Here is an 18261-nt window from a genome sequence, read left to right on the forward strand (position 1 = left end):
ACCGCTGCGCCACCCAGGGATCCCAGATTTTTTATATAATGAAGAAATATTCATTTGTAAACTTTTGCCAAAAAAATTAGGCCTAAAGGTTACTTAGTATTGTATGTTAAATATAAACATAACACAATATAGGAGCACCTGGATGGCTCAGTTGGCTAAGCGTCTGACTTCCACTTATGACCTTAGGGTCCTGGGATCCAGCTTGTCCCTCTTCCTTTCCCCCTGTTAGTGCTCTCTCTCTCGCTCTCTCAAACAAATAAAGTCTTAAACAACAACAATATAAAAGATTCAGATATTTCCTGGATGATATTACGCTATTAAAAATGGATCACCATATAACAAATGTTTAAGAAACAAATACATATAAAGACTTTCCTCTTTTTTAAAAAAAGGGCTTCTTTTGAAGCCCAGAATCCTGAAATGTTTAAAACCTATAACTCTGCTAAAAAGAGATTATATTAAGGCAGTCCAGTTTTATTTTTTTTTAATTTTTTTTTATTCATTTATGATAGTCACAGAGAGAGAGAGAGAGGCAGAGACATAGGCAGAGGGAGAAGCAGGCTTCATGCACTGGGAGCCCGATGTGGGATTTGATCCCGGGTCTCCAGGATCGCGCCTGGGCCAAAGGCAGGCGCCAAACCGCTGTGCCACCCAGGGATCCCAAGGCAGTCCAGGTTTAATGAGGCTTTTGAGGGGGACAGGGGGGCAAAGCAACATAGTCAACTCTCATTATTCACAGTAATTATATTCTCTAAAGTCTCTGTGAACATTTAATTAGTGAATACAGAGCCATCGTCCCAGGGGAAATACAGGGCTAGGTTCCTGTGAGCCTCTGGTTGTAGCACTTTTGTCAACTGGTTAATACACAGCCTTGTTTTACATGTGCTTCTGTTTAAAGACAACTTATATTTTAAAATTATTTTTTATTTTAAACTTTTTATGTATTTATTTTTTCAAAGAGAGAGAATTGGGGGGAGGGGAGCAGAGGGAGAGGGACAGAGAATCCCAAGCAGACTCTGTGCCCAGTGCAGAGCCTGAGACAGGGCTTCATCCTACAACTCTGAGATCATGACCTGAGCAGAAATCAAGAGTCAGATGCTCAACCGACTGAGCCACACAGGTTCTCCTAAAGACAACACATTTAATTTTGAGCTCATGCTAACAGCCTAAATGAAGCTTCTGTAAACACATTTATTTGCTCTAAAAGACATATCCCAGCCTTCTCATGAGTAGGAACCCCTGAGCACCATGCTAGGGGATCCTTTTAAACAACAAAATCACCTACAAAAAGCACAAAATGCAGAAAATGTGTCACTAAATAGACCATGAAAGGACACTGGTCGACATGAGGCAAGTGAAAACAAAGAAGGAGAGGTTCCCTGGTTAGGCCTCAGCTGGGAACATGCCCTCTGGGAATATTTGCCACCATGTGTTTGTCAGTGAATGACCATGAAAACACTGAGAGTGCTATTCGTGGTGGAGAGGGGGCTACAAATGTATTTTGGCAAGTAGCAAAATTTGCAAATACAGTGTTTGCAGATAACAAGGATTTGACTATATTTTGAAGTTAGACCCACAGAAGTTCTGGAGTGAATTAGGTACAAGTCATGGGAGATAGTAACAACCAGGAATAGTCATAGATATCCACATTAGCATCATCCTAAGTCTTTGTCCTGACCTTTGTGCCTCCTTTTAGCTATGTGACCAAAGTCTGCCTTCAGCAATGCAAGCTTTCAAATTAACCTTTATAAAGGGCTCTGTGGGAATGGGAGTGGGGAATAGTCTAAGACCTAGTGATGTCAAGTGATTGGTCAAAGATCACAAAGTGAGTTATTGACAGGATCTAGGACAAAATACACAGGGATCCTGTTCTGCAGACCCGTTTTAGCCTCCTCATACCTCTGGCTTCCCACATTGCTGCGTGACAGTAGGAGGCACCAGTGTGCTGCTGATAGGAATGAAAACCTGATTGGGAACAAGATCAAGTATGCCTTGAATGATCTTCCTTTAATAGCTTTATCTACATAATAATCTCATTTTAGATATTTGCTGTCTTCCCCTGGCAGGTAAACTAGAGATCTATCAGCTTAAAACCCCACTACCGGCTGGATTATGGTGAGGGTTCCAGCACCTGTCCCAACCTCCCCTCCATCTCTCCTCTCTACTCATACTAGACTCCCCTTGGAACTAATTTCCTACCTGAAACATTGCAGGGCAGGGCATACCTTTGCATGTGGAAAAACGATCTGGTTGTTTCTCTTGACATAGTACTGTGATCAAACTCCTCTCAGAACTACTAGACTGGCAATTTCCTCATAGCATTTGATTAAAACATGCATAATAACACACTTAAGGCTTGATAAAGTCAGTCCTACTTGAGTCTCACTTTAACTTTTCAGGGTTTGGAAGTAAAACAATGACACGTTGATTTTTTTAAAATACATACACAACCACTTTCTATTAAAAATTAATATGTTTAGCAATCATTTGGACTCATGCTTGGCTGGCTTATCTTTGCATTATCTAAATAGGAAAATAATCTTTAACATTCTCCATTTTTGTTTGCTTTATTAATTTTATTCACATTGATTAGTGGTGTTAACCTTTTGATGCTTTAGAAGTGCCAATCATTCATTAAAGCAAGGAATCATTTCATAGTTCTTCTACAAGGGCATACTTATGTAACAGTGCTTCCATGAACATTCCATGAATGCACACTGGTCATCTTTCTAGTTAATAAATTTCATAGGATCTGGGACCTGGGAGGATTTAGAACTTACACATTATTTACATGCCTTAGTATAAGCAAAGAAGCCTGAAATCCATAGAAGTGAAATTATAGTCCCAAATTGTCTAAAAAGTACAGGAGCCAGAGATAAAAATTATGTCTCTCCCAAAGTGAGGCTGTGCTAGTCCCACCATTTGTCCTGCCATGGAGGAAACGAAGTTTTACTGGATGTTGAAATTGCATCATTATTATATGGAAAATACTAGTGTCTGAACGTGTAGGTTTATGTATGTGTATACACACTGAGGCCTCATTTCTTCTTTTTCAGTCATACATCATTTTTCTACAAAACAGAGAAGAATCAGAGCAATTAAAGAAATGGCCAGGGTCTTAGTTCCTGGAGGCCAGCTAATGATTTACGTGTGGGCCATGGAACAAAAGAACCGACATTTTGAGAAACAAGATGTGCTCGTTCCATGGAACAGGGCTTTATGCTCCCAGCTTTTCTCAGACTCCAGCCAGCCTGGGAGAAAGCAGCAGTGTGGACATCCAGAAAGAAGCCATTCCTACCACCCTCCTTGCTCCATCTGTAGCTGTTCTGTTTGTTTTAAAGAGCAGTGTCCTTCAAAACGGTCCCACAGCATGGACTATGAACCACTGATGGCTGGAAACTGTTGTGCAGATGTTTCTAAGGAAGGGGAGGAAGAAAATGGATTCTATAACACCTTAGGAAAATCTTTTCGTTCCTGGTTTTTCTCTAGGTCTTTGGATGAATCAACTCTGAGGAAGCAGATTGAAAGAGCAAGACCCTTGAAAAATACAGAAGGTTGGGCCAATAGCACAATATCCATCCAGCCTTCCAGACACTCCAGCCTAGACTTAGATCATCAAGAGCCATTTTCAATAAGAGAACAAAATTTAGACGAAGATGTGTTTGTGGAGACTTCTCAGAAACCACTGGAGTGGCCAAGAGCATCAGCCGCAGTGAAACATCTACATGGAGACCAACAAGGAGACGTTAGGAGAAATGGAGATGGGAATTTTCTGGAAGGCGCCCATCCCAGTGACAATTGTGTGAATGCCGGTTATGTGGAAGATGGGAACCCTTCTGCTAGTAAAATACTGAAAAGGATTTCTGCACTCAACTCCACAGATTCCAACCCAGATGAGACGATTTCTGTCAAAGAACAACAGCCCAACGTTTTGGATTCCAGAGCCTTTATGCGCTACTACCATGTGTTTCGAGAAGGTGAGCTCTATGGCCTGCTGAAGGAGCACGTGGCAGAGCTGCATGTTCTGAGCTCTGGGAATGATCATGGCAACTGGTGTATCATTGCTGAAAAAAAGGACAATTGGGACTGAGTGGATCATTTTAGACAATTCCTCCAAAAGGTGAACCATGTTCTTTCTTTACTAAGTTTGGTATGGTTACCTGGATTTGTGTCCAATTTTACTATTTTTAATCCATTTATGCTTGGTTCATGGAGATGATGAATTGATCATCTTTTAAACCTTCAGACGAACATAGAGCCTGTAAATGTAAAACAAATGTAAAACATTTGACAAAGGATGTTCATAAGTTATCTATAGAGAACTGAAGAAGCAGTAGGAAATGAACTTCAGTATGGTTGGGATCTTTTCTTCCCTGAAAGGTGAAATTATTTTGAGGACACACGTATATCATTTTTCAGTATTACAGGCAGATTTTAATAGATTCTGGTTGTTGACTTTTTTTTATTACTATTGAAGTAGAGTCAACAGATGATATCATATTAGTTTCAGGTGTACAGCATAGTGATTTGACAATTCTATAGAAGATTCTGTTATTAAGTAATACCTTCTGATAACAGCATTTTTATAATGAAAAGGGGGTGAGTTCATCTTCTCAGGTTACACTTTGGATCCCTAAGCAAGATATCAAGTAAACCTGTTCCAATGCACAGATGTAAATTGAATCACGTGATACATTGTTGCCGAGGCCTTGCTCTTACTTTAAAGTCTTGAAAAGCAATAGATGGGGGAGAGAGACAAGAAGTGTTACAAGGACTTTTCTAAATGATAAGCAGACTTGCTTCTAAATACGTAAGTAACAAAATTTTCAATGTTGCTCAGAAGGTTTTTAAAGGCACTGTGAGCCTGTAGAGAGTGGTATGTGGGGTACTAGAAGCTGTGGCATGGACCCAGGTGGTATTTTCATGACCTTATTGGAAGCAGGAATGTCTGGTTAAGATAAGACCAAGATTGACTATGGAATGATGCTTTTCTTATGAACTGAAGGAGTATTTAGGAAATGAGAATCTGGTTGAAGCACTGTTTTATTTTGGCTCTCATTATAAATGTTATTGAGGAGCAAGATATTTGTCCTAGATAGAGGATCTGTTGTTGGATTTTTTAAAAATCTGGGCATTTATCTTATTGAAAGCAACATTTTATCAGTTATATTAGGGATTTAGGCAGAATAAATTCCTATTAATTTAAGGTTTAATTTCTGCCACTTTGTAGACAAACAGACTGGGTATTGTAGTCACTGCATCTGTTTAGATTAACCATGGGTCTGTTTACATCTACGTCATGGGTCAGGAGACAGATGACAAAAGTCTCTTTAATCTATGGATCACTATAATCCTGGACAAAAATCCAATTCTTGTTTTGTGTAAGATTTCATTTGTTTGGGGTTCTTTTTCCCTTCAGTGATTGTGCTCTATCTAAAAATAATGCTGCTATTTTCAGAGAAACCTAAAGGATTATTTTTAATGCTTCTCTGAAAATGACTGATGTGTATATCTCCTTTGGCTTTAAAATGAGATCACATCATCATCTTTCTGGTTGGTGAGATTGTCTGGTGACAATATGGAAGATACGGGATCTGTAGTGTTCGGTGCAGAGTTTGCACTAGAGGGACAGTGAAAACAGACCTAGAAGTGGAATATAAACTAAAAATTAATTTAGTGTCTTCCATTTCTTTTCTTTTTTTTTTTTTAATTTTAGGTAGTTAACACACAATGCAATATTGGTTTCTGGAGTAGAAGTCAGTGATCCTTCAGTTGTGTACAACATCCAGTGCTCATCCCAGCAAATGCCCTCCTAATCTCTACCCCCCCATCTAGCCTATCCCCCACCCATCTCCCTCCAACAACCCTCAGTTTGTTCTCTATCATTTAGTCTTTTATGATTTGTTTCCCCTTCCTTCTCTCCCCTTCCCATATGTTCATCTGTTTTCTTTCTTAAATTCCACATAAGTAAAATCATATGGTATTTGTCTTTCTCTGACTTATTTCACTCTGCATAATACACTCTGGCTCCATCCATGTTGTTGCAAATGGCAACATTTCATTCTCTTCAATGGCTGAGTAATATCCGGTGTGCATGCCCACATGTGTATATGTGTATACATTAGATAAGATGTGGTATGTGTGTGCATGTATACACACACCACATCTTATCTAATCATCAGTCAATGGACATTTGGGCTCTCTCTATAGTGTGGCTATTGTTGATAATGCTGCTATAAACATCGGGGTGCCCTGTACATGTATCCCTTCAAATCTGTATTTTTGTATCATTTGGGTAAATACCTACTAGGCAATTGCTGGATCATAGGGTTCCATTTCTTAATTTAGGACATTAAATATGAATAGAAGTGGTTTTCTTGGTAGAAAGAAAATATTCTCTGAGTTGGAGAAGTCTTTACAATTAAGTCTTAATGACCTTTTTTATTACAAGTGGAATTTTCCTCTCCTTGAAGCTTATTGTCACATGTATCTTTAATGCCAGCTTTGCTTCTAGAATTTGCTTGAAGTCCTCTCTTTCTGGTGGGAGTGCATCACTCACTTGCAACTCCATTTATTAGGCTGTGCCAAAAAAGCTGTGCCCTAACCTGTGTGAGTGACCTCCCATGCACACATCCTACTTTATGTAAGATGATTCTCTAGAATGGTTCCTGGGAAAGACTTTCACAAATTTTTGACAGGGCTGTAAATAAGCCACCAATATAGCAATCTTTTGCTCTTCATCTGCTGAGCACAAGAATTCTATGCGTCTAGACATTATGTTGTGTATGAAATTGAACTCCATGGTTGAAACCTCTCTTTGGTATATTCACGTGAAAAGCACTCAACTCTACCTTCTGCCTTTAGAGATTTATCTATGTCATTGAAGAGCCAAGCTAATGTAAGTATCTTAATCATTTAAAAATCTTGCTCATTTTTAGGATTGTCCTCAAAAGGAAATACAAATCATAAGCAAGTTTAAGTATACACAGGTTATATACCAGTGTTCAGTCTACCTTTACTTGCTTAATTATAGATTTTGCTGAGCTATCTGAAGTAATATGAAAACTTGGACTCCATTATTAATACTGGATCAAACAGTGTCTTTCCTTTTCCTTCTCTGTTCCTTGCTGGCATCCCTGCAGAGTCCCACTTTCTGAACTAGTGTGAGGTGTTTGGGAGATTACCTGAAGGTTCTTCCTTAAAAGCCATTGCTGCCTGGGGCACCTGGGTGGCTCAGTTGGTTGAGTGTTGGACTCTTGGTTTCGGCTCAGGTCATGATCTCAGGGTCCTGGGATCAAGCCTCACCTCGGGCTCTATGCTCAGTGGGTAGTCTGCTTGAGGATTCTCTCTCCCTCTCTCCCTCTACCTCTCTCATGCATGTGCTCTTTCTCTCTCAAAATAAATAAATCTTAAAAAAAAAAAAAAAAAAAAAGCCTTGGCTGGCTTACTGATGCCTCACTGGCCTATTTAAGGATGACATACAGTCCAGTGATTTGGGGTAAACTGCATTAACAAGCCAGAAAGGATGCAATCAAAATAACATCACAGTAGCAACCATGCACATGCTCTATTTATTATTTTTTAAATTGTCACTAAGGTGATGAAATGACACCAGCATGTCATATAACTAACAAACTATGTGACAACTGTCTCACATTATCATGTTGGTCTGATCCTCCTCTCTTATCACACTGCCCAACATGGGATGGTGTAGGATTTTTGTTTCTAGTTTGCTCTTCTATGTTCTTCCAAATTCTAGATGTCAAGAATTCCTCTATGTTTTAACTGATGATCAGTTGAACTGGCAAATAGTGGATATAATCCAGAGAGAAAGCAATCCAAATCCAAATCAGCCAGGAGCATTCATGTAATTGTATATTAATAACCACACAAAAAAAAGCACTGCTGAATTTTTTATAAAACTAAATGGGTTTGGAGGAGGACCGAGGGGCAAACCCAAGAGTTGTGGAACTTGGTTGGGGAAGGTACTCCCTAAAACAGCTCAGATTGGGAACAGTAGGAGCAAATGGAGTCTAACCACTAGCCAAGCAGCTGCAGCCTAGGGGAAAAAAAATTAGGGTAGGCCTGAGCTCTTCCCTGCTATTATGTAGAAAATGTGAAATAATAAGAGCAGCTAACTTTTCTTAATATCTAACATTAATTATTCTATCTGTAATCTTCATCACAGCCCCCTGGGATATAAATATTCTTACTGTTTTCCAGGAAAACTGAGGCAGAAAGAAATGAATTCAATTCCCTAATATCACACACATAGCAAGGATCACACATCTAGTAAGGAGCAGGATTGAGATTCAGTTGCAGGCAGGCTGGCTCCCAGCCTCCCCTCTCAACCACAACGCCGTATGATACACTCAGGCATGGTGCTGGGCAGATTATAAGAGCATTTCTTTCTTTTTTTCTTTTTATAAGAGCATTTCAAGGCAAGTGTGATTATCCCCTTTACAAATGAACTTTAGCAAAGTTAAAGCCTTCACAGTAACACAGTAATTGCATAGTAATTAATCCCTTACACATTTCCCCCCTCTTTTACACCTGTTTTTTTCCACGTATAACCCAGTTTCAATTTGATTTTAATAAGAAAAACAAACTTTGTCACAAAATGCTCTGTGCTCACTTCTCTCCAACTCTTCAACCCTTTAAACATTGTATGACTGTTTTTCCACTTTATGGCTGAGAAAATTGAGAGCTATTGAGATTTTCACTCATTTTATTTGTTGACTGAACCCTGCTCTGCAACAGATACACAGGATATAAGACAATGGATAGCGGGTATGTTGAAAATACACAGAATATTAAAGTTAGCTGACCTGAAGGTGCCAAGCTGCAACAGTTTCATTTTCATTGTATACCTGTTATCACATTGTACTGTTTAGTTGAAGTAATATACCAAACACCCTCTTAGAGAATCACGGTGTATTAGCATACCCGAGACCTGCACTAAAGTCTGGATTTCATGCAACCGAGCTTGACCCAGACACATGAACATCCTCTAGCACAAGCATTCTGAGAAGCATATTTAAGAAAACAATGTGTCCGACAGAATAAAATGCAAACCCCCCGCATGGCATTCAGGCTTTTCATAAATTGGCAATTATTTTTCAGGCTCATCTCCTGCAGTTGCACCCAATTTGTTTCTGTTCTGCAATCTGCTGTTTTAAACAACGCTTTTATTAGAAGTTACATAATGACAAGTAATTATCACATCCCCTAGATATAAACTTGGATTTCGAATGCCATAATTGTAATCCTTCTCCAAAGAAAAATGTGTGGTGCAGGCTTCATTCCGCCAATTCAAAGGGCATATGAGGTAAGTGTTATCACACACCCATCCAGCAGATGGAAAAACCACGGGAGTGGAAGTGCCTTACAGAGACGTCCTTAGGCCCCAAACCAGAAAGCTCCACTCCTCTTTTCCCAACCTCGACCCAAAATTATGATTATTGGTCTAATTGTATAAACTCCCTATAGTTTGTCCACAAAACTGGAGTGGGGATATTTTAAAAGAACTCTCACCAACCAAGAATCGAAATTCTAATGCAAATAGAAAGAATTCCCCGTGGCATGGAAAACACACAGAAACCTACAAGAGCTAATCACAGAGAAAATATTAACTGTGATTTGTCCTATTTTTTAATCCCCATGGAATTGGATGCATTAGTGGGAACTAGAATCCCATCCCATTCCGTTCCCCCTGGATGCAGGCCTTCCTCAGTTGACTAGGCACCAGGGATGGCCCTCTCTGGATGGGAGCAGTGTTAGTTTAGCATGCCACCCCATGACCTGATGGTCAAACTGGATCCCTCCTTTGGCAAATAAATATATAGTTTGTCTCTTCTTCAACTACAACTGGGAAAAATAAAGCTTGCCTCAACCCAATTAATTACTAATTGATCCATATGAAACAACATATTTTCTCCACATGGAACATTTGTTTTTCTCTGGATATTATCTCCTCATGCAGAGGACGGTGGGTCACTACTGTTAATCTGTGCCCAGCATAACTGAAATTATATTTATATTCACTTTGGGGAATTTGGCTGAATGACAGTCATGTCTGTAATGAGCAAATCATATGACTTTCATCAGATTTCCTATTAGCTATGTGGAGGGGCTTTGTTAGGGAAGGATTGACAATGGTGAAGGCTCACTAAGGTGGACCCTGGTGGAATTTCTGAGGAACTTCAAATATGTGAAAACTGTCCCATTTTCTTTAGATGTTCTCTTAAATATGTATTCTATAAATATATATATATATTTCTAGACATCAAGTGTTTGTTGTCATTAGTGACCAAGAAAAAGTAGCCCTCTTAATGTACTTGTCAAAACATTAAATTATCAATTACCGTAGAAACGTATTTCGTGAATAGATTTTGTTTCAAGAAACTGAATAATAATGTTCAATATTGTTGTGCTTCTTCTGATGTTGACTTGTCTATTTGTATCAAAAGCGCATTAACTTTTTTCTACAGTATATACAGTTACTTTAGCTTTTCCCAGAAGCAGCTAGCAATAGTTTTAAAAGCACAAATTGATGTAAAATATCTTGACTGTTGTCAATCTGAAGATCTTTTATTTGCATTAACCAATGATGTTCAGGATCTTTTTGCAATCAGTATTATTTAAAATGGTGTAATTTATATGTCTATGATATATATTAGGTTGTTTATTTAAATTATGTGTAAGTGTACTTTTTAAAAAATGTTATTATATGAACAAAATTATGCCTTTTATCTCCACTCTGAGTGTGACAGGATGGATACTGTTCTTATAACCTCCATCAATTCGGACAGCCACCTCTCCTTCTACTTCAAAAGAACCGGGCAAATTCATTTGTATTTGAATTCTATTATCTTTGTCTAAAGGAAACCGAACTAACCATTTAAGAACAGGTTGTCTTTAAAGATTTAGTAAAAGAAAAAAAAATAAAAATAAAGATTTAGTAAAAGAATATTAACTAAAATATATATATATATATATTTTAAGATGAATAAAAATGTATTAGACTGTCCTAAAGTGTATGTGGAAATATGGTACTGCTATTGAGAGAACATCATTTGTGACGTCCTCGGAATGCAGGCACCCCTCCCGACCCACTCCATCTGCAGGTTGTCAGCTCCTTAGCAGATGGGGTGTGAAGTAAGAGGGCACTTGTGTGGCCCTAACGCAGCTCAGCGGGAGCATGTTTGAGCAGCAGATGGTGCCCTGGCCTGGTGCAGCCCTGACCACCTCCCATTCTCCGTGATGGAAGAAGCTGTCACACAATCCCTGGGTGCCGATTTTTGCCCCTCACGGTGGCTGCTCAGGAGGCCAACATGAAAAGGACTGATAACAAAATAGATTCTGTGCCAATCTTTTGGCCAGAATCAATTAAACCTCGGTTGTGCACCTTGGACTCTTTGGTAGAAATCTGTTTTAAGACATTGCTAATTATTTGTCCTTAGAGACCATCACTTCTTCCGTCTTTGTGCTCATCTTTCATTTTTTTGAAATACCTACGCATAAATCCAGATTAAGAATCTTTAACAGACCTGTTAGCAGATTTTACACTTTTCTCAGTGGTTGGATCAGAAGGAAATCGTCAAGTTCAGTACCTGATTTTCACTGTCCACATCACGCCCCCCTCAGTCCCGAGGGACAGGGCATAGGAAACAGTCCCCATGAAGCTGCACCCCGGAGCAGCCTCAGCCAGTGGAGAACTGCCAGAAATTTCACCTGCCAGGGCCCTCTCACTTGTCACTGCCTCTAAAGAAGGAGGGATTCGTGCAAGCCGAGAAGCAGGCCTGCATTTCCCCCAACACACCCCTTGTACTCCTTGTGTTAGTTTAGATCCTTCCAGATCTTTGTCACAATGCAGCCCCCAGCTTGGGTCCCGTATTCAGGAAAATTGCCTCAACTCACTCCTCCATGTTGATTTTCTTGTTCACCATCCTATAGCTCTTTCCATTCAGGGTATTTTATGGCACTTGGCACCATATTCACCTTTAGCAATTAAAAACCTTCCTGGGGCTCCTGGGTAGCTCAGTGGGTTAAACATCCTACTCTTGATTTTGGCTCAGGGCATAATCTCGGGGTCATGAGATCAAGCCCCACATTGAACCTCTCATTCTCAAATAAAGAAAGAAAGAAAAAAAAAACCTTCCTAAATCATCTACCATTTTTTCCCTTATGTCTCAATTAAAAAAAAAAAAAAAGAAAGAAAAAAAAAAAAAGGCAGGGTTGAGGGAGTTGACTAAAGACCTTTCTGGCTCCAGCCACTTCTCCACCTATCTTTATCCTCTGCATCAGCTCCAGCCCCAGCCTCCAGTGACAAAGTCACATTTGCCATTTTAAAGGGCCTGCTGCAAACAGGTATAAAGGAGTTCCCCCAACCCCCACCCCACCCTTGCCCCACTGACTCCCAGCCTGTCTTCAGCATTTTGGGGAGAAAGAGTCCAGCCCTGGCTGATGGAATTCTATTCCTGGGATCAGCTGACTATGGAGGGACCGGTCTCAACTTTATTTTGCCTTCTGCCAAGATAACCTCTTCTCTTAGATCCTGTAGGCCTAAGTCCCTTCTCTCATGGTCCTCTAAGACTCCCAGGTGTAAAGAAAAAGAGTTTACTTACAAGATTTTTACTGCAGTCCCCCCTTATCTGCCAGGAATATGTTCTGAGACCCTTAGTGGATGCCTGAAACCATGGATAGTACCGAACCCTCTATATACTATGTTTTTTCTTGTACATCCATGCCTGTGATAAGGTTTTATACATTAGACACAGTAAGAGACTAATAACAATAATAACTAATAACAAATAGAACTATAAAATACCACCTTCAGGTGGTCTCTCTCAAAATTTATCAAAATACTGCACTCACCCTTCTTGGGACGATGTCAAATGATAAAACGCCAACATGATGAATTGAAGTGAATGATGTAGGTTCTGTGACGCAGCATTAGGATCAGAAGAAGCACCTGCTTCCACCTGAGCTTGACCTCGGGTAACTGAAACCACCGAAAGCGGACCACTGAATTTGGGTACAGATGAAACTGATGATGTGTGCTTGGGTCTCAGCATTAACTGATCAAGGGTTAAAATGAAATCACCAGGGATCAATATTTAATCATTAGTTACTAGCTTTTTCCTTCTCTTGAAAAGAAAGGGGTATTTGGCTATGTGTAAAAGGAAGGGCATGAGGGGCACCTGGGTGGCTCAGCCAGTTGAGTGCCTTCTGCTCGGGTCATGATCCCGGCCGGAGTCCTGGGGTCAGGTCCCACATCAGGCTCCCTGCTCTGTGGGGACCTTGCCTCTCCCACTGACTCTGTCACTTTTTGTCTCTCATGAGTAAGTAAATGAATAAAACCTAAAAAAATAAAAAAATAAAAATAATTAAGGGCATAATATTTTGAGATACAAAGCAAAATCCCTTCCTTCCCACATGCCACCCCTGAAAAATTAGAGCAGTGAGACCTCCAACAGACCAAACCCCCAAGGGTTTATCAACAGAGATGCTGTATAGAGAAGAAGGTTGAAGCATCCCACTCACTGGGGAGCCAGTTGGGGCAGTGAGCTGGGTCCTGAGCGCTAGACCCAGGTTGGGGAACACTGGCAGAGACTCCTACGCCCAGGCTTGGCATGAAGTGGGTGGAGCTGCCACTTTCATGTTGTATGGAGGGTCTCGTCCATAGGCCTTGTTCCTGGCTGTACGTGGGACCACAGTGCCCATCTTGGACATGAGTCACATGGTGAGCTGCCTGTGGTCATCGCATCAGAGGCAAATGAAAATTTCTCATCCAGAGAAATGTAGTTGGACACCCAAATTTTGGTGAAACAAGAAGACTCTATGTAAAGTTAATTGTTAGGGAGTCCTAATCCAATCCCACGCTCCTGTTTTATTAAGGGAGGACTCCAGTGTGTGAGCTGAAGTGACTTGCACGTCCCCACACGGGGAGAGCTAGCTCTCTTGCTCCCAGGCGTGATGCACAGCCGTCCCGAAGAAACTCACACTCGTACCCCCTTGGTGAGGCCTCAGCCCTCAAAAGCAGGTGGTCTATGTCTTTGTCCTTTTTTATTACTGTAATATTGGTGATTGATTCAAAATAACCACCCCGAGAGAGGTACTGACACCATGGGAAGAGACGGCACTTGTTTTCCCATCATTTTAAAGATAGTGATTTAAAAACTCTTCATTTCTTCATATTTGTGTTGAACAACTTTTGGCAAGGGGCTTTCTAGGAACTATTGGAAGATTTTATGGGAATAAGATACAGTCCTTGGTCCTATTGACTCAAAAGTGAGCAGAATGAATGTGCACAGGTCTCTCTTTCTGGAATATTCCTCCACTCTCCATCTGGCCTGATTTAATCATGGATCTGTCTCAGTTTAAATGCATATTTCTCAGGTAGGCCTTTGGTGCCCCTGCCCTAACCCAGGCCAGATGTAAGTTATTGTCCCAGAGACACGTGTAGTCTTCCTTTTGATATTCATTGCACATCTTTATTTCCTTTGTCTACCGGAGTACATGGATCACAAGGGCCAGGACCCAGTCTGCCCCTCTCACTGCAGTGCCCTACTGTGGGCAGCCAGGGTTCTGGCCGCCTGGGGAGAGCTCAGGAGGAGAGTTAATCCCGACAACAGCAAAGAGGAAGGGAAGCTCAGATGATGGACCGTAACATTTGTCATGTGGGAGCTGCAAGCAAAGAACTTGGCATTTACAGTCTTGCCTGCTATACCAACCTTCTCAGGTGGTGCTGGGACCCGTGGGTAGGTGTGGAAAGGAGGTCAGGCTCCTCCCTGCGACACACTGCTGGGGGTGCCGGCCCTCAGCTTGGCCTTCTAGGCCAACCCCCTGTTCTACGAACTCCCCTTTGGTGGGGGGAGGCTTTTGTGAGAGTGGGTAAAAGGCGGAGCAAACCGCAGAAGCAGGTTGCAGTTTGAGCTTTAAGTGCCGGGATGCCACGCTGAGGGGTTTACAATCGAACCTGTGATGCTACGGGGGCCTTTGAAGATCTGTAGGCAGGTGCTGCCAAAAGATTACTCTGGAACCAGCAAAGGCGTGGGTGGGGAGGGACACAGAGATGGGGAGGGGTCTGCGGCAGGTGGAGGACACCGGAGGAGCTGGGGCAGGAGGTTTAGAATGAGAAGAGGGACGCCCGGGGGGGGGGGGGCGCCGCTCAGTGGTTGGGTGCCTGCCTTCGGCTCAGGGCGTGATCCTGGGGTCCAGGTCCCGCAGGGAGCCTGCTTCTGCCTCTGCCTGTGTCTCTGCCTCTCTCTGTGTGTGTCTCTCAGGAATAAATAATAATAAAAAAATAGAAGCATTAGAGAACTGAAATCATGATCGGTCTTCAGCTGCTAACGCTGTGCTGGAAGACTGGGATACTTCAGGCTGTCGACTGTTGGAATGTGGAGGGGGTGGACAATTTAAAAGTATTACATGTGGAATCTGGTAAACATAACTGCAGGAGAGGAAAACAGGCTTGAATGGCTGGGACTCACTCAGTGGGAGGCCTCCAGGGTTTCCCTCGCGCCCAGCCCAGTGAGGTGTCGGACTCCCCCTACAGCCCCCTAACCTCCACATCCCCTCCCAGGGCATATGCCTGGCCTGGGCCCTAGAAAGGGGCTGTGCGTATGGGGAGAGGGAGCAAATGGCTGAGTAGTCTGGGAATGGCGGGTAGCACGGCAGAGAGTCATAAGAAAAATTGATAGTGACCTTCTAGGACCTAGAGCAGTGGCCCAATTACCTCCTCATCTTCTCCTTTACTTAGCTTCCCTTGTTTCCTCAGCTCCAGACTTCCTAATTCCTTCCTATTCCTCCAACATTTCAGGACTCGGGTAGCTCAGGTACTTTGCACTCGCTGTTCCTTCTACTGGAAATGCTCTTCCCTGAAGCATAAGCAATGTTCCCCTCACTTCCTTCCAGCCTTCGCTCAGATGTCATGTTATCAAAGTTATCCTGTGATCAACCTATCTAAAACTGCACACCACATTCCCCCAACACCCGCCCCCCTGACACATGCATATATATATTCCCTATTCCCCTTCTATGTTTCATTTTTCTCCGTGGCCCCTATTATCCTTAAATATTACATTTTACTTGTGTATGTTATCTGCTCCCACATCTGCAAGATGTAAAGCTCCAAGAAACAGGCATTTTGTTTTGCCATTTTGTCTACTATCTCCCCACTGAGAACAGTGCTCAGCATAAGGCAAATATTCAATAACATATGATGGGTTACAGTTGGTTCTTGGATCTGCAATATCCAATGCTCACCCACACATAGACCACATGGTCAGCCTTGGGGTAACTGGGCTGGGGGGTAAGCCCAGGGGGAGCCTTTAATGACCTATGCCTTTCTTCCCAGACTTGGGAATCCAATGTGGGGATGTGGAAAAAAAAAAAAAAAAAAAGACAACTTTGCCTTTCATTTAGACAGGAATTTTAGAGTTGAAAAACCAAGAACTGACCACCTTGGATTTCAGGTTTTGGAGGGACCTCTTTCTCAACAGCTGTATGTGGTTCCCCAGTCTGCCTGGGGAGAAAGTCCTCAGGAGCCAAGTGAACACCCAGGGAGAGTGTGGTGAGCTTGGACCAGGGGGACATAAAGGGAGCCAATGGCTTCCCTTCTGTGAGCGTCACTCCTCACTCCTAGGTGCTCTCTTGCTGTTAGGACTGACTGACTTGACCAAATTGCTTGACCCCTCTGGAGCATCAGTTTTCTCATCTGTAAAGTTTCCTCAGCTGTAAAATCAGGTTAACGGTAACAGTCCTGGACAAATTGAATAAGATATAACTGGACCGTGACTTCCAAAGTGTCAGGAAAGACAAGGGCTATCAAGGAAGGCCACTAGCACAGGGTGCAATATAATATACTAACCAAGTGTGTAGTACAGACATTTGTTTTAAGGCACTACAGGACAACTAGATAACTGGCGAGCAATGAAATTACCACATTTGTCCTTTACCTTTCTAATTATAAAGCCAAAAGCCATAGTTCTCTATGGGTTAGGAAAACAAAACAAGTTTAAAATTGAAAGAAATATAGGAAGCAAGCATCTGTACTATCAACAGGTCAAATTCCAAATTTCTAATTTGCACAAAAGACATTTTTCTGATAACATATCTAAGTAGGAGTTGCTGGATAGTGTTAGGATGTGGCCAGGGCCAGGTCAGGGCCAGGTCAGGGCCAGGCTCAGGCAAACTGGGAAATGTCTCCACTGATTTTCACTGTGCTCACCCCACCCAGGCCCCCACACTATGCCCACCGTGGTTCCTCTGTGTCCCCAGCTGGCTGGCACCAGTGGCCCCATGCCATTCCTACAAGCCCAGAGACTGGAAGTGGGTGACAGGCCATCCTCCCCTGGAAACATCTCAAGCCCAGAGTAGCAAGTTTCTAGAACCTGGCTCTCTGCTCACCAAACCAGGCAATCTCACTCCCCCAGGCTCAGCTTCTCAGTCCACATCAATTCAGTAATTTGTGGATATCCCTCTGGAGCTGAACTCAGGCCTCCTCCTATGCTGCTGCACCTACTACAGCTCTATGTAGCTGTCACCTTGGATGAAAACCGGCTTCAAGGACCTTCCCAGAGCACTCCTTTGTTCACAGAAGTGGTTTGGAGCCTGGTTGTGGGTGAGAGATGCTCTGGAGCTTTGAAAGCACACTAGTTAACAAGACCCACCCAGAACCACTAGTTCAAACTCAGGCCAGTGTGTAGTAGGGTTGGGCACCCTGACTAGCAAAATCCCCGGCTCCTCCTCCAGCGCATGAGGCCTCCTGTCGGGGTGCTCTCTCCCTCCTCAGCCTTCACCACCCTTCCCCTTCACCAACGGCAACACCCTGGTGGTGTTCCTTGAATGCACTTCACCATTTCATGCCCTGAGGACTTTGTACATCCTTCTGTGGGTCTAGGACCTAACTCCTCACTGTGTGTCCACAAACAGGCAACATCAGCATCACCTAGAAACCCGGAGCCCCAGAAGCAGAATCCATGTTGCAGCAAGATCCCAGGTGAGCACCTGGGTGGCTCAGTAGTTAAGCATCTGCTTTTGGCTCAGGGCATGATCCCTGGGTCCTGGGATCAAGTCCCGCATCAGGCTTCCTGCGGGGAGCCTGCTTCTCCCTCTGCCTGTGTCTCTGCCCCTCTCTGTGTCTCTCATGAATAAATAAATAAAATCTTTTAAAAAATAATCCCAGATGATTTATACAAATGTTAAAATTTGAGACACACTCTGGATGCTTGCCAGGCTTGCCCGGCTGGAGAACCG

At 42.4% G+C, this 18261-nt stretch overlaps 1 protein-coding gene across 6 annotated transcripts in view; it reads left to right on the forward strand.

Moving 5' to 3' along the window:
* TRMT9B (tRNA methyltransferase 9B (putative)) overlaps nucleotides 1-11411 on the forward strand; it is a 71695-nt gene extending 60284 nt beyond the window's left edge. For 5 of the 6 annotated variants that reach the window (XM_049094617.1, XM_025476534.3, XM_025476515.3 and 2 more), the window contains one exon: nucleotides 3057-11411. In XM_049094617.1, coding sequence (XP_048950574.1) covers nucleotides 3057-4090 — 1034 coding nt within the window. In that variant the 3' untranslated portion in view covers nucleotides 4091-11411. The remainder of the gene's footprint in view (nucleotides 1-3056) is intronic. The other variant, XM_035699752.2, reaches the window with a different exon arrangement.
* The last annotated feature ends 6850 nt before the right edge of the window (nucleotides 11412-18261 follow it).

This window comes from Canis lupus, chromosome 16 (assembly GCF_003254725.2).
Source record: "Canis lupus dingo isolate Sandy chromosome 16, ASM325472v2, whole genome shotgun sequence".
Taxonomy (NCBI): domain Eukaryota; kingdom Metazoa; phylum Chordata; class Mammalia; order Carnivora; family Canidae; genus Canis; species Canis lupus.